The 15,467-nt window shown below is 33.6% G+C and overlaps 1 protein-coding gene across 8 annotated transcripts in view; it reads right to left on the bottom strand.

The window, feature by feature from the left end:
• The window catches only part of STXBP5L (syntaxin binding protein 5 like), a 411,609-nt gene that overhangs the window by 93,560 nt on the left and 302,582 nt on the right, over nt 1–15,467 (bottom strand). For 5 of the 8 annotated variants that reach the window (XM_032852345.1, XM_032852351.1, XM_032852348.1 and 2 more), the window contains exons 19-20: nt 9,938–10,089; nt 7,977–8,048 (exon numbers count right to left, since the gene is read on the bottom strand). In XM_032852345.1, coding sequence (XP_032708236.1) covers nt 7,977–8,048; nt 9,938–10,089 — 224 coding nt within the window. Of the gene's footprint in view, nt 1–7,976; nt 8,049–8,135; nt 8,142–9,937; nt 10,090–15,467 lie in introns of all 8 variants that reach the window. The other 3 variants (XM_032852350.1, XM_032852352.1, XM_032852349.1) reach the window with 2 other exon arrangements.

Below are 15,467 nucleotides of genomic sequence, written 5' to 3'. Positions count from 1 at the left end.
TTTTTAGTGTTTACTTCTTTAATTTGTTGATTGAATTATAACAAAGGAACATCATTACATTTCCCAAATATTCCCTGTTTAGTCATTTTTGACATTTAGTTAGATTTGATTTTCTAAATGTTTCCCTTTATTTTTCAAGTTTTTTTAAATTCCAGTTAGTTAACATACAGTATAATATTAGTTTCAGGTATAGAATTTAGTGATTCATCACTTACATAGAACACTCAGTGTTCATCACAAGTGCCCTCCTTGACCCATCACCCATTTAAGCCATCTTCCCTCCCAAGCTCCCCCTCCAGTAACTCTGTTTGTTTTCTATAGTTAGGAGTCTGTTTTATGGTTTTATTCTTTTTTTTTAATCCCCTATGTTCATCTGTTTTGTTTCTTAAATTCCACATATGAGTGAAATCATATGGCATTTGTTTTTCTCTGACCTATTTCCCCCTTAACATAATACACTCTAGCTCCATCCACATCATTGCAAATGCAAGATTTCATTCTTTTTGATGGCTGAGTAATAGTCCATTGTACATATATACCACATCTTTATCCATTCATCAGTTGATAGACATTTGGGCTCTTTCCATAATTTGGCTATTGTTGATGTTATAAACATTGAGATGCATGTATCCCTTTGAATCAGTATTTTTGTGTCCTTTGGGAAAATCCCTAGTAATGCTGGGCCTAGTAATTGCTAGACCATAGTGTAGTTCTATTTTTATTTTTTCTATTCTATTTTTATTTCTATTTCTGTTTTATTTCTATTCTATTTTTAACTTTTTGAGGAACCTCCATACTGTTTTCCACAGTGGCTGTATCAGTTTATATTCCCATAAGCAGTGTAAGAAGCTTCCCTTTTCTCTATATCCTTGCCAACACTTGTTGTTTCCTGTGTTAATTTTAGTCATTCTGATAGGTGTGAGGTGGTATCTCTTTAGAGTTTAGTTTTGACTTGTATTTCCCTGATGATGAGTGATGTTGAGTATCTTTTCATGTGTCTGTTAGCCATCTGGATGTCTCTTTTGGAAAAGTGTCTATTCATGTCTTCTGTGCATTTTTTAACTAGATTATTTGCTTTTGGGTGTTGAATTTTATAAGTTATTTATAGATTTTTGGATATTAACCCTTTATCATAGATGTCATTTGTGAATATCTCCTCCCATTCTGAAGGTTTTCTTTTAGTTTTGTTGTTTCCTTCACTGTTTGTATGCTTACTTATTATTAGTGTATCTTCTTTTGGGAAGTGTTTATTCAATTTTTTTGCCCATTTTTTATTGGGTTGTTTGCTTTATCATTGAGTTTTTAGAACTTTAAAAGTATATTTCAGATACAAATCCCTTATAATATGTATGCATTGCAAATATTCTCTCCTGGTCTGTGGCGTAACTTTTCATTCTCATAACAGTGTCATTTGAAGAGTAGAAATTTTTACTTTTAAAGAAGTCCAATGTAGTCATATGTTCTTGTATGAAGTATGTTATTGGTATGTTATTTAAAAACCTTTTGTGTAACCCAGTGTCACAAAAATCTCCTTTTTTATAAATTTATAATTTTAGATTTTATTTTTAGTTTTTAATTTTATTTTATAATTTTAGATTTTATAGTAAGGCTCATGATCTATTTATAAGTTAATTAAAAAATTTACCACAAAGTATTGATCAAAATTGATTTTTTACACAAGGATATCCAATTGTTTAAATACCACTTGTAGGAAAGATTCTCATTTCTCTACTTACTTGCCTTTGCATCTCTGTCAAAAATCAGCTGTTCATATATGTGTGGGTATATTTCTGAAGTCTCTATTAAGTTTCATTGATCTATTTGTGTTTGGACCAACATTAAATTATTCATTAACGCCAATTTTATTTTATTTTATTTTATTTTATTTTATTTTTTTAAGTCTTGAAACCAGGTAGAATTGGTCTTCCAACATTGTTCCTTTTCAGAAGCTGTTTTGGCTCCAAATCTTTTGCCTTTCTGTATGGACTTTAGAATCAGTTTGTCGATTTCTATTAAAAGCCTCCCTGGCGCCTGGGTGGCTCAGGTGGTTGGATGTCTGCCTTTGGCAAAGGTCACAATCCCAGGGTCTTGGGATTGAGTCCTGCATTTGGCTCCTTGCTTGTCAGGGAGCCTGCTTCTTCCTCTGCTGCAGCTCCCCCTGCTTGTGCTCTTTCCCCCTCTATCAAATAAATGGATAAAATCTTAAAAAAAAAATAGTCTCCTCGATATTTATTGGAATTGTATTGAATTACAGATCAATTTGGAGTGAAGTGACATCTTAATATTGAGTTTTCTGAAACATTAACATGGTGTAATTCTTCATTTTGGGGGGGTATTCTTTAACTTTTCTCAGCAATGTTCTCTGATTTTCAGTGTATAGGTCTTTCATATCTGTTGTCTTACTACAGCTAAGTGTTTCATATATTTGATGCCATTATAAATGATATTTTCAAATTTCAATTTCAGGTTGTTGTTGTGGGTATGTAGAAATAAAATGATTTGACATTGACCATATATCCTGCACTTGTTAAACTCATTTATTAATTTTAAAAGTTTTCTGTAGATTTCTTTAAATTTTCTTTATAGATGATAATGTCATCTATGAAAAAAGATGATTTAACTTCTTTTCCAATCTAGATAACTTTTTTTCCTTGTCTGGGTACACTGGCTAGAATTTCCAGTACAATGTTAGCCAGAAGTGGATATGAATTAGAAGTTTTTCCTAGTCTGGCTATAAGGAATATGCACTATTTCCTTAGGGTGCTGGGCACTGTTTCCTTTAATCCTTCAGTTGGCTCTTTCTCTGGTTAGTTCATCATAATTATGTGCTGATCAGTACTTTGTTGAGGAGGAAACTCTGTAAGTTTCTGGATTCCTCTTTGTAAACTCTAGCTGCTTTCATTTCCCTGGTTTCTCATCTCCATCTCTTCAACTCCAGGAGTCAACAGATTTCCTCCTAGGTTTCCCCTCCTCCTTTGCTGCGGTCTAGAAATTCTTGGGGCAGTAAGCATGTGGTTTTAGGGTTCACTTTTTAAATTTCCCATTTGTCAGAGATTACTGTATTTCATTGCCTGATGTTCTGTGTCTTAAAAAAACATAGTTTCATTTATTATGTCTGTTTTGTTTATTTATTTCAGGCTAGAGGTTAAGTGGGCCTGTTTTTCTGTTTTCTTCTCTCTGAAGAGTAAGTCTAAAACATTGCCTATTTTCTTCTTATTCCCACAAAGCTTCACTTAAATGTTTCCTCTCAGATAGGCCCTTCTGTCATAACACTCTCAAAAATAGGTTCACCTTTTCCCCCTTATCTCATTTTTCTCCTTGACAGCATTGATATCTTTTTTTCAACTGTAACAATACATCTATGGATTCTTTATATATTTTCTAGTATAAATTGAGGAAAGAGAACATAATTATTTCACTCATCACTATATATCTAGTGCCTAGAAAAATGTATGACACAGAAGATGCTTAATATTTTTTTGAATGAATGAGCTTTTCCCATTTATTATTTACCATAATTTTTGTTCATTTTTGTTCCTTGGGGCATTCCTTCTTTTCTTATTCTTCGTTTTACTCCTCCATTTTTGATGTTTTCCAATTCTTTTTTTTTTTTTAATATTTATTTGCCTCTTTTTGCTAGTTCTTTCTTATTCTTTTCTTTAATTTTTTTTTGCTTTTTTTTTTAAGATTTTATTTATTTATTTGACAGACAGAGATCACAAGAAGGCAGAGAGGCAGGCAGAGAGAGAGGGAGGGGGAAGCAGGCTCCCCGCTGAGCAGAGAGCCCGATGTGGGGCTCGATCCCAGGACCCTGGGATCATCACCTGAGCCGAAGGCCGAAGCTTTAACCCACTGAGCCACCCAGGCACCCCTTTTCTTTAAATTTTTATTTATGCTTCTATTTGTGTTTCCAGAATCTATTACCATTCCCTCACTCTGGAAAAAAACCATGCAGTGAAAGCAGGAAAATATCTATAGAAAGATTTGAGATTTTCTAAAGAGTTTCCCATTACATAACTAGGAATTGATGTGCAAGCAATTTTGTCTGGCAATATTCTACAATAAGCCCACTTTTAAAAACTCCTTTTTGTTCAAACAGGATACTACTATTCTCTAACTAGCAAAATTTCTGTCATTTTCACAAGTAGGAAAAAACACTAGACTATGAGACAGTTGACTGGGTATGAGTCTTACCATAGAGTGGTTGTGATTCTAGAAAAGTTATGTAATCTCTTTGTGGCTTCATTTTGTCTTTTTATAATAAAATAATATCTTATTATTTATAGAAATGTTTTTAAAAACATTAACCAAGAAAAATTCCATAAGTCTCTAAGGGAGGTAGGGACTATGAATTTTTACTTTATAAAGGAGAAAAAAGAAACTCAGAGAAGTTAAGTGACTTGCCAGAGATTTTAGATGTAATGAGTAGTTTATTAGAAAAAGTAGAACTTGGTATAAACCTTCTGACCCTATGCCTGTTACTCTTTCCAAATCATTTCACTGGCTTCACTATCATAGTCTGTCAAATACAGAGGCGTCCTTTGAGCCATAGAGTTTTATTATTCTACCATGTGAAAGATTTGCAGATGGAATAAGGTTTTGGTGGGGGGAGTTACTTGGAACCTAAACTACAATACAAAATGATCAGTGAAAGAGCCCAGGACAAGGCTGAAATTGAGGTGTTTCTCCAGAAATGAAAAGTATAAAATTCAAAATAGAATGTGGATCACTTTGAGAGCAAAACTGTTATAACAAAATATAAAAGCCGGATTTCAGAGATCACCTTGTCCAGTCTCCTCAATTTTGAGAAATAATTTTGAATTGTTTCATTTTTGAATATATTATTTTATTGATTGTGGATAAAAACTGGAAAAAAAGTGGTTCCTGATTATAGTATAATGCAGTTAATTTCCAATGACCCTGAAACTTTCAGATATTTAGAGACACTGAATAATACAAAGGAAAGCATATGAAGTCTGTTTTGCATTAGATAGGTATAAGTTCCCACTAATTGTAACTTTGGGAAATTAATATCGTTTGACTTCATTTTTGTCATCTGTAGAGGAATCTACAGATATCTCTATGCCTTAAAGGTTTACAATGACCATTAAATAATATAACACTGAGTTAAATTGCTGAGCACAACCCTAGAATAGAATAGACACTCAAAGGAAGTGGGTTAAGTTTCCCCAAATAGGGACAATGCAGATATGCTTTCCTGAAAATTAGGAAACAATTCATGAAACTGGCCAAATAGTCTCTATTATAACAAAAAGGAACTATAAAGATGTAATCAGGTTATAAGATTAAATAAAAGAAAATTTTCATAAAATTAATTTTTAAGACATATTCTAAGATATACCATTAAGTCATTTATCAGTCCCTTATCAAAATATAGGATACTGGTTATCAAGAGAAGACTTAAAAGAAAATTGATTTCAAATCTCATGGCTTGTCTGAACTCCTAGGGAGCTCACTGGTAGAGACATAGAGGATCTTTTAATGGTCTTCTAAGAACTTGATTTTACTTCTGTCTTAACACTTCAGATCTTTGCTTAGAAGAAATTATGATCTGTTTTGCAGAATTCCAGTGAACCCAGTAACTACAGAAGCTATTTCTGCTCTCACTTGTCAAATCTGAAAAATCCTCTGGCTATTCATATGAGCAAAAAGAGCCAGCTAAGTGCTCTGTCCTAACCATAATTTAGTTACTGAGCGCATATTTGTGCCAGGTGTAGAGGGTATAAAGAATTTGAGATCTACTCTTCAGGTTCTTGCCATGCATTTGGAAAGGTAGAGCATATGCATAAAAATAACTAAACATACAAATGAATTTATGCTAAGCTCTAACTGGTTCACATACTTCCACATACAAGCTTATACATTATAGGAATTTAAATAAAGGAACTGGCACAGCAGGGCTCTGATGGCAGCAGGAAATGTTTACAATAGGAAGTAAAATTTGAGCAGGGCATTTCTAGAGAGGAGGTGATGATATGAATAAATTATAAGAGTAGCAAGATATATATATTTGGCTTAAGGGGAGTGTTTTTATGGAAGAGTAGTAGGAAATTCATTTGAAAATGTAGATAGGAATTATATTTTAGAGTACCCTGAATGTTTAAAAACTTAGCTTTTTAAATCCGAAGGCAGTATAAGATTATTGAAGGGTTAGAAGTAAGTGAGCCTGTCTCAGAATTTCTTTAACCTTTGTATCATGGTTGATACAATAGAATTCTGATTAAAAGCCTGCTCCTGCTTCTTGTCCTAAGTATACAATTTCTCTTCTTACTATAAAAACATTACATGTTTATTACAGAAATATCAGAAAATACATAAAATTTAAAAGAAGAACTTTGTAAAATCCACAATCTCATGTTTGGAAACTTTTTCTATTTGTATAGATGGATTCTCTCTCTCTCTCTATCTCAAACACACACACACACACACACACACACACACACACACACAATGTTGGGGCATCTAACCTTGAGAAGGCTAAACTGGGATTCAGAAGCTCGAGTATGCATGTTAAACCACCTGGAGAATCCGTACAGGAAAAGTTTTGGCTGAAACTTTTTATGTGGCGGGAAATGGGTTTGAAAGAATAGAATTAGGGTAGAAGTCAACTAATTTTTTATGTAAAGAGAAATTAGTAATAATTTTGAGTATCATGGGTCATATGATTTCTGTTCAACTCTGCCATTGTAGTGAGGATGTAGGCATAGGTAGTATGTAAAATATCAGTGTGGCTGTGCTCCAATAAAGTTTTATTTATGGAAACTGAAATTTCATGTAATTTTCAGGTGTCAAAAAATATTATAATACCTAACAGGTTCTGTTTTAGAAGAAGCAGAAGTCAACATAGATATCAGTGTTCTATCACAAATCCAAAGGAGCAAAGACAGTGAAAAGCATCCCAAAGGGGGGTATTCTGCTAGAGTAGAAAATTAGAGGATACTGATAATGAAAAATAAGGCACCCTATGGGCATTCCCAGAAATATGTTAAGGATTTCACAGGGATTGAGTATCTTTAGCTACAGGAAGTTAATGTTTTAGGTTATTATAAGTGATGTGATCCCATTAATCATCTACAAACTGGTGAAGTCTGAAGAAGTTCAAGATACAAATAATATGTATATGTGTGTGTATGTGTGTACACATATATATGTTTTGTACAAATATGAAGCCATCGTATATATTAAACAACCTGCTTTTTTAAAACATAACATTGATCAGTATATTGTAAATGTCTTCTCATCAATGAATGTTCGCCCCTAATATCATTAGTATTATCTGCACCTACAGTCATACCTTCATTCTCCATTCTTTCCGCACTAGTTTATAGAATTGCTTACTTCACCATCTTCAAATTTGCATTTTCTACCATGATAAATGTTAATACTATTGACTTTTTAGTTTGTGACTTTAATTCCCCAACTTCCTAGTATTTGGTACCTAAAGTCACTATAGAAATGTGTGTGTAATATATTTTAATAAAAAGCATCAAAATTTGGAATACTTAGCTAATTCTAAGAAATCTAATTCCTTAGAAAAAGAAAACATTGTGGCCCTTGTTAGGACACTTTTATAAAATGGCCAGAGGCACAAGGTTTCCAAAACAAGAAAGCAATCAATTGTTATTGATACTGGAATGTCAAGCTTACTGCTTATAAGGACACCATGGCTCTTCCTCCTCAAAACAAAAGACAGGGACTCCTGAACTAAGAAAATGTGGTCTGCATGGTTTGAAATAAACACTGGAGTAATGGGTGTGAATAAATGGATATATGACATTAGCTATTTGAAGTATTTACATACTTGTTAAAATTATCAGGTTGCACTTCCATAACAAAACAAAAATTTGCATGCATGCTGAATGTGTTTTTAAAAACACATTACTAAGCACAGATGTATGGGTTTAACCAGGCATTAAGACTTAAAAAGCTATTTGCCTAACCTTTATAGAACTTACTCTGATAAGAAGTACGGATCCGTTTCGTTAAATCAGGATAAAGGTTAGACAGGCCACGCATGCAAAAGTTGTCTTTGGAACATGCCAGAACATCAGCATCAGCAGCAGGCAGAGGAAAGAGAGAAAAATAGTCTAAAGTGAAAGGAAGTGATATCATACCAGAATCTAGAACAGCCAAGATGAAGAAATTGCAGCAAGTTTAGGTAATCAAATTAGAAAAGAGATATTAAAAAATAAATCAGTTAGAAAGAGGTGACAGATGAATGATGAGAGTGCTGTAATAATTTTACTTAATCAAATACCCTGTAAGAATAGATGTTATATTTTATTTTTATAACATAAAGTGAGTACTCATTGTAGTGATTTTATACACTAAATATGAACAAAGTTTATGATTTTATCTTTTTTTCCTGATTTTAAAGTCATAAAAATTCTAAGCTCTAATCATAATTGTCTCAATAAGTTTAAATTAAGTAATAGTTTTATGATGCTTGTCACAATATATACCTTGTCATCCCATTGTGTATACCCAGTAAGTAACTTAGATGGTGTCATAGGATCCACAGCTTTTTTAATTCAGTTTTTGCTTTCAGCATACAAATGTTGCCTCCTATCCCCTAATATCTTCCTATCCTAGAGTCCATAAACTTTAAAAAAATCAATGTTCTCTTTCCCAGTCAATGGGGGAATCTTATGGTATATGCATGCGCAATTTCTCTTATTCTGCCTTCTTTTCAAAAGTCAGAAATAGTAGAGGCAGAACCTATAGAATTTGAACTTTCTAGCATTCCTAAAATATTGCTAAAAGCTGAGATCCCTAATAAAAAACAGAGACTCCAATTTCTGAAGGAGAAATTTTGTGCTCCTGAAAAGGGTCTAAATATAGCAATGTGGAAAGAGTTGATGTTTATTAAAAAAAAAAAATTAACAAAAAGGGAGAATTTCAGTATGTCAAGTTAATTTTTCATTAGTCAAAAAGGAAACGTATTATAACATTCCAATGTTAAGTTTGGCACATTTGATATTTAGAAAATAACAGCTACTATCATGTTATGTTTCTAGTTTAAAACATTTTTTACATTAGTATATTTAATAAAGGCTTTAATAATCAACTGAGTTTTTAAAATCAACTGATTAAAAAAACAAAATCTAATAGAACGAAACACAATACTATAGATGTATTTCCATCTGCAAATCTTTGGGCTCAACTAATTTTTTATTAACTATAGTATGTCAGTGGACAGAAAATATGAAAAATTTTGTCTGTTTACAAAGTCAACTATTTGGATAAATATTGAAATTTCAGTTAACTTTGAATAATTTAGCATATCAAAATTTGACATTATATAGAAAATATTTGTTTATATCTTAATTAACCTTATATGTTTTTCTTTTATAGTTAAACAAATTTATTGATCCTGTCAAGCAAACTGTTACCTTTCATAGAATTTTAAAATGTTAATTAATAATGTTTACTGCATTTGTGAAAATGCCTCCAAGAAAATCACCATCCTACAAGGAAAGGTGACAGCTAAAATATAGAGTTTAAAAAATTAAAAATAGTGAAATATTTAAAATTATATTTTTAAAGAGTCCAGTTATATTCAGAGAAAATTATCCTGTTAAATACAACCATTGCAAACAAAATTTTCAACTACAGAACCTGATTTTCATAACATTTTTATATTAGTAGCTTATTTTCTCTTATTTCTTAGGAATTCAACCTAAGAAACTTGAGATGCTTCCTAACTTTGACAACAAATTGAAGTTTAAACACTTCCTTTACCCTTTCAAATATTCTCACTACATTTCTGCCCAAATTTACTTACATATTATAAATTGTGTTGAATTTATGTTGCCATGCATTTGAACAGTATCATAGGAAAAAAGAGAAGAAATCTAAAGGTAAAAAAAACCAGATGAACTAATCAAGTTCATAACCATTTTGTTTTATCTCCTACCTGCAATGAACTGCTTGTTTTTTCGAGGAGACCGTGGTTGACGTTGGTATAGGTCACTTGATTTATATAGGTCAATGGTCCCCATGCTTAACAGTACTGTCTTCTGGATAAAATCCACCACAGCCAACCCATTGCAGTTCCCAAACGCAACTCTGAGAGAAAAAAAAATATGCAACTAGAATGTATCACAGCAATCATTATTATTTTTATCTTTGAATAAAAATAAGATAATTAGAGAGTAATGCCTTAGGGTTGGGGAGGTTAGATCATGATTGGTATAATGTCAGGAAGGATATCATGCCTTTACATAGGATAGGATAATCTTGTATAGTAGCCATGACCACTGCGGTCATAGTTTATCATCAATTTTATTAGTTAAGTAGTGATTTCCCAATCTGCTCTTAAACTTGACCTTATATTTTTATAGTAGAATCATATAAAATCTTTTTGCTATGCAATGGGGAAATACATTAAGAAATGGCACACTTTAATAGCTATAGATCATTAGGTATGTAATTAGAGCCTTTTTAAAATAAAATTAGAATTGTTAAGCTCAATTATGTCTCTTCTTAAACAGAGTATGTATTTAATGCAAAATGTTACATAAAATTAACTTTTTATATCTAAGGTTTTGATACCATAGTAGATACAAACATACAATTTTCATTCACAAAAAATTAAAATTTTCTTACTCTCTATTCTTTATTTGTCCTACTTATTAAAAGACAAACACAATTTGATTAATTTCTTCTGAGAAATTAAAACAGCTCTACTAAGCAGGCATTTTGAAGAATTATTTATTTATTTGAGACAGAGAGAACACAAGCAGGAGGGACAGAGGGTAAGGAAGAGAGATCATAAGAAGACTCCATGCTTGGTGCAGAGCTGGATGTGGGGCTCAATCTTATACCCTGAGGTCATGACCTAAGCTGAAACCAAGAGTTCGTCACTTAACCAACTGTGCCACCTAGGTATTTTAATTTAGACTAATTTTCCTAACTTAGTGAATGGAGAGATTTCCCAGGCTAGAGCACAGGAAAATGAAACATCAGTGGTCATGTTGAATTGAGGAGAAAGAGATGAGAGTCTGATAATGTGAAAGCAGCCAGAATTTAAAATATAGAGAATGAGAGCTGCATAGAAAGAGTACACCAGAGAGATTTATAGAATGGTTCTCTTGAGTATCCATGTAAAGTAACTACCCCAGGCTCAGGAAAGAATCACCAAAGAGATAAAGCTGAACAATTCCCAAAGCTTACACAAGGCTGAAAATATTTCATGTTACTACCAGCCAAACTGCCGAGATCTTCTAATACATTAAAAAAAACACAGATATAAGTAGTATCACTTTATTTTTTTATTTTATTTTTTTTAAAGATTTTATTTATTTATTTGACAGACAGAGATTACAAGGAGGAAGCAGGTTCCCTACTGAGCAGAGAGCCCGATGTGGGGCTCGATCCCAGGACCCTGGGATCATGACCTGAGCTGAAGGCAGAGGCTTTAACCCACTGAGCCACCCAGGCACCCGTAGTATCACTTTAGTAGTGGGGACAAATTAGCCATGAACTAAAGAGTAATGTCATGTCTTCTGAACCCTATCCTAAAAAAAGCTTAGAAACATGATTCTAAATAACATAACTGCCTTCCAGAAAAATCTCCAACACTGTTAAAAAGAATCAACAAAATACCACCATAATGTAAAATTCACAATGTCCTCTATATAACAAGTAGCAGGCATATATAGAATTAAGAAAACATGACTGGTAACCAGAGGAAAAAAAAATCTACAGAAATGAAACATATGACAAAAGTAGCAAACAAGGATATTAAAAATACTTAATAAATAGGGGCACCTGGGTTGCTTAGTCAGTTAAGCGTCTGCCTTTGGCTTAGGTCATGATCTTGGGGTCCTGGGATTTAGCCCTGTGTCAGGCTCCCTGCTCAGTTGGGAATCTGTTTTTCCCTCTTCTTCTGCTCCTCCCTGCCCTGTTTGTTTCTTCTCTCTCTCTCTCTCAGATAAATAAATAAAATCTTAAAAAATATATATTGCAGGTATTTGAGAAGGGGGAGGAAAACCTACTCTAGAGCTATAGGAATAAAACAGACTGGTATTGAAATAAAGATAAAAAATAAATTTTAATGAAACAGAAGAGTGGCCATAAACACACATAAATGGTCATCTGATATTTGACAAAAGTGCCATGACAATTCAGAAGAAAGATATCCTTTTTGATAAATGATGTAAAACAATTAGATTTATATTTGTATTCCACCTCTCCACATTTTAAGTATATGTCATATTTTGTATTTTCTTATTTTGTGTATCCCTTAAGTAATTATTACAGATGCAATTGGTTTTACTACTTTGTCTTTTAACCTTTATGCTAGCTTTGTAAGTGGTTGATCTACTACCTTTACTGTATCTTTGCTTTTACCTGTGAGGTTTTATCTTTCATAATTTTTTACTTCTAGTTATGGCCATTTCTTTTCTTAAAGAAGTCCCCTTAACTTTTCTTATATGGCCAGGTCAGTGGTGATGAACTCCTTTAACTTTTGTCTGGGAAATTCTTTATTTCTCCTTCAATTCTGAATGAAAACCGCTGGATAGGGTATTCTTGGTTGTATGTATTTTTCCTTTCCACTCATTGAATAGGTCATGCCACTATCTTCTGGCCTGCAAGGTTTTTGCTGAACTATCACCTCATAACTTTATGGGGGTTCCTTTGTACATAACTACTTTTCTTTTGCTGCTTTTGAACACTACATCAAAAACTAATGATGTACTATATGCTGGCTAATTGAACATTAAAAAAAAAAAAAAAAAACCTCCATAGGAAGTTGCTAACAATTGGTGCAGTTCGCCTTGAGATAGAAACTATTTTCTACCCTGCAAACCCTAAGATAATGTTAATAATTGTACCCAATTAACTGTGCCTAAACAAACAAACAAAACCCTCTTTTTATCTCTAATTTTGACATTTATTATTATATGTCTTAGTGTAGGCCTCTTTGGGTTCTTCTTTTTTGGAGTTCTCTGTGAGATTTAGACATGAATATCTGTTTCCTTCCTCAGGTTAGGGAAGTTTTCAGCTATTTCTTCAATTAAATTTTCTGCCCCTTCCTTTCATTCTTCTTCGATAGCCCTTTTAATATGAATGTTAGTACACTTGAAGTCACAGAGATCTGTTATATTATTCTCAATTTAAATTTCTTTTTTCTTTTTGAAGTTCAGCTTGGGTGATTTCCAATACCCTGTTTTCTAGATCACTAATTTGTACTTCTGCAGCATCTTATCTGCTATTGATTCCCTTGAGTGTATTTTTCATTTCAGTTATTATATCCTTCAGTACTGATTGGCTCTCCTTTATATTTTCTGTCTGTCTGTTGAGGCCTCATTGTGTTCATCTATTCTTTCCTCAAGTTTGGTTAGCATCTTTATGACCATAATTTTGAACTTTTTATTAGGTAGATTCCTTATCTCTGTTTCATTTAGTTCTTTCTCTGAAGGTTGTCTATTCTTTCATTTGGAATATATTCCTCTCTCTCCTCATCCTGCTTGACTTTGTGTGTTTGTTTCTACATACTAGGTAGATCAGCTGTATCTCCCAGTTGTGAAGGAGTAGCCTTAGGTAGATTTCCTGTGTGGCCCAGAAGTACAAGCTCAGCTGTTCACCAGAACCAGGTGCTCTGGGGTATCCCCTATGTGGGTTCTGTGTTTCATTCTGTTGTGGCTAGGCTGCAGCTGCTACAGGTGTACTGGTACGTGGGCTGACCCTTGACACACCTGGCTGAGAGGGCTGTCTACAGCTTCTGTGAATTTTGGGGGTGGTCGTGGGGGGCAGGACTAGCTTCTCTTATGTTTGACTGCAAGTTCTGGCCATGACTGTTGCAGCTGCCCTGGTGGATAGGCCCATAGGGAAACACCAGGGTGGGATGAGTAATGCTAACAAGGTAGTTGGAAAGTATCAGAAATGGTGTCTACCTGTACCAGGCTAGTTAGGTAGAGGAATATGAAAAAGTGCATCTATTCCTAAAGAAAGTTGCTACAGATAATGTCTCTCCAGCACACATAGTAAAATTAGTCAATAAATCTCCTTCAAGTAGGACCCAGGTTCCTTTTAAACTGCTGCCTCTCTGTTGGGTCTTGGTGTAAATGAGTTGGTGCACATGCTCTTTATGAGCAGAGTCTCATTTTCCTACAGCCCCATAGCTCTCCCAGAGTTAAACTTCACTAATTTTCAAAGCCAGATGTTATGGGGTCACATCTTCCCAGTGCAGATCCTCAGGGCAGAGATGCCTAATGTGGTGCCTTAACACTTACCTTCTTAGGGAGTACCCCTGCCTTTGCGATATCCTTGCCACATGCGGGTTGTCATACTGGGTATATAGGTCTTGAGTAGTCTGCATCTCTTCCCCTCTTCCTGTCTCCGTGTGGCTTTTCTTTTATAGCCTCAATTGTGTGAGAGTTATTCATCTAGTCTTCTGGTCATTCTCAGAGAGCGTGTCCTATATGTAGTCATAATTTTAATGTGTCCATGGAGAACTTAAACTCAGAACCTTCCTACTCTGCCATCTTGATTTTCTCCTCATCTATAAATTCTTTTTGTATTTGTTAGATAAAATCACCCTATTATTCATTTGTTTTGTATTCAATAAATAATGTTCAGTAATTATGTCTTCAAGCTATTATTTTATGGGTGGTTAATGAAGCACTATCCTTTCTAGCCCTGGGATAGTACACTATTTTATGTTTTTCTACATCCTAGATAAGATGCCATTGGTTAAAAACTCCTCAATTATTCTATTTGGATATGTCATGTGTATCCTGCCCTGAGCCTAAAAGTTACATTTTATTTTATTTTTATTTTTTAAGTAAGTTCTATGCTTAATGTGGAACTTGACCTCACAACCCTGAGATCAACAGTCACAATGCTCTACTGAGTCAGCCAGGCACCCATAAAAGTTATATCTTATATGTGTTAATACATTTAATCCTTTCAATATTTTATCTTATTTTACTGATATGGAAGTCAAGCACAGAAACTTTAACTTTTCTAAGATTCAACAGCTAGAAAACAGAATTAAGATTTGATTCCCAAAGAATCTGACTCTAGCATTCAAGCTCTTTAACTCTGTACTTGATTAATTCTGTACTAAAGAAACAGAGCTTCCACTAAGCCTAACCATCAAACTTTATGGCTCTGTATCCTCTGGAAGTTATGGGAGGGAGAGTAGCTCATAATAATAGAACATAATTGCTTTTATCTTTGGGATAAAAGTAAAATATTCACATTTAATCTTCTCACTAGATTCATTCAATTACTTTGATTTCTCACCCTGTTTTTTCTCTACACATTTTGGTCTGTTACTTGCTACCTTCTATCAGTTTTGATATTTACACTTTCAAATGACTTTCAAGTCATTGGTCACATACCATAGGTCCAAGATTTTCTAAGCATTTCTGGTGTCTGATGATTCTCACCAATTCACATTGCCAAGTCCCAAAGGAAAGTATATTCAGAGGCAC

Source organism: Lontra canadensis, unplaced genomic scaffold, assembly GCF_010015895.1.
Source record: "Lontra canadensis isolate GAN:19392208 unplaced genomic scaffold, GSC_riverotter_1.0 scaffold6, whole genome shotgun sequence".
Taxonomy (NCBI): domain Eukaryota; kingdom Metazoa; phylum Chordata; class Mammalia; order Carnivora; family Mustelidae; genus Lontra; species Lontra canadensis.
The sequence above is the reverse complement of the archived record's forward strand: the minus strand, read 5'-3'. Positions and strand labels throughout refer to the sequence as shown.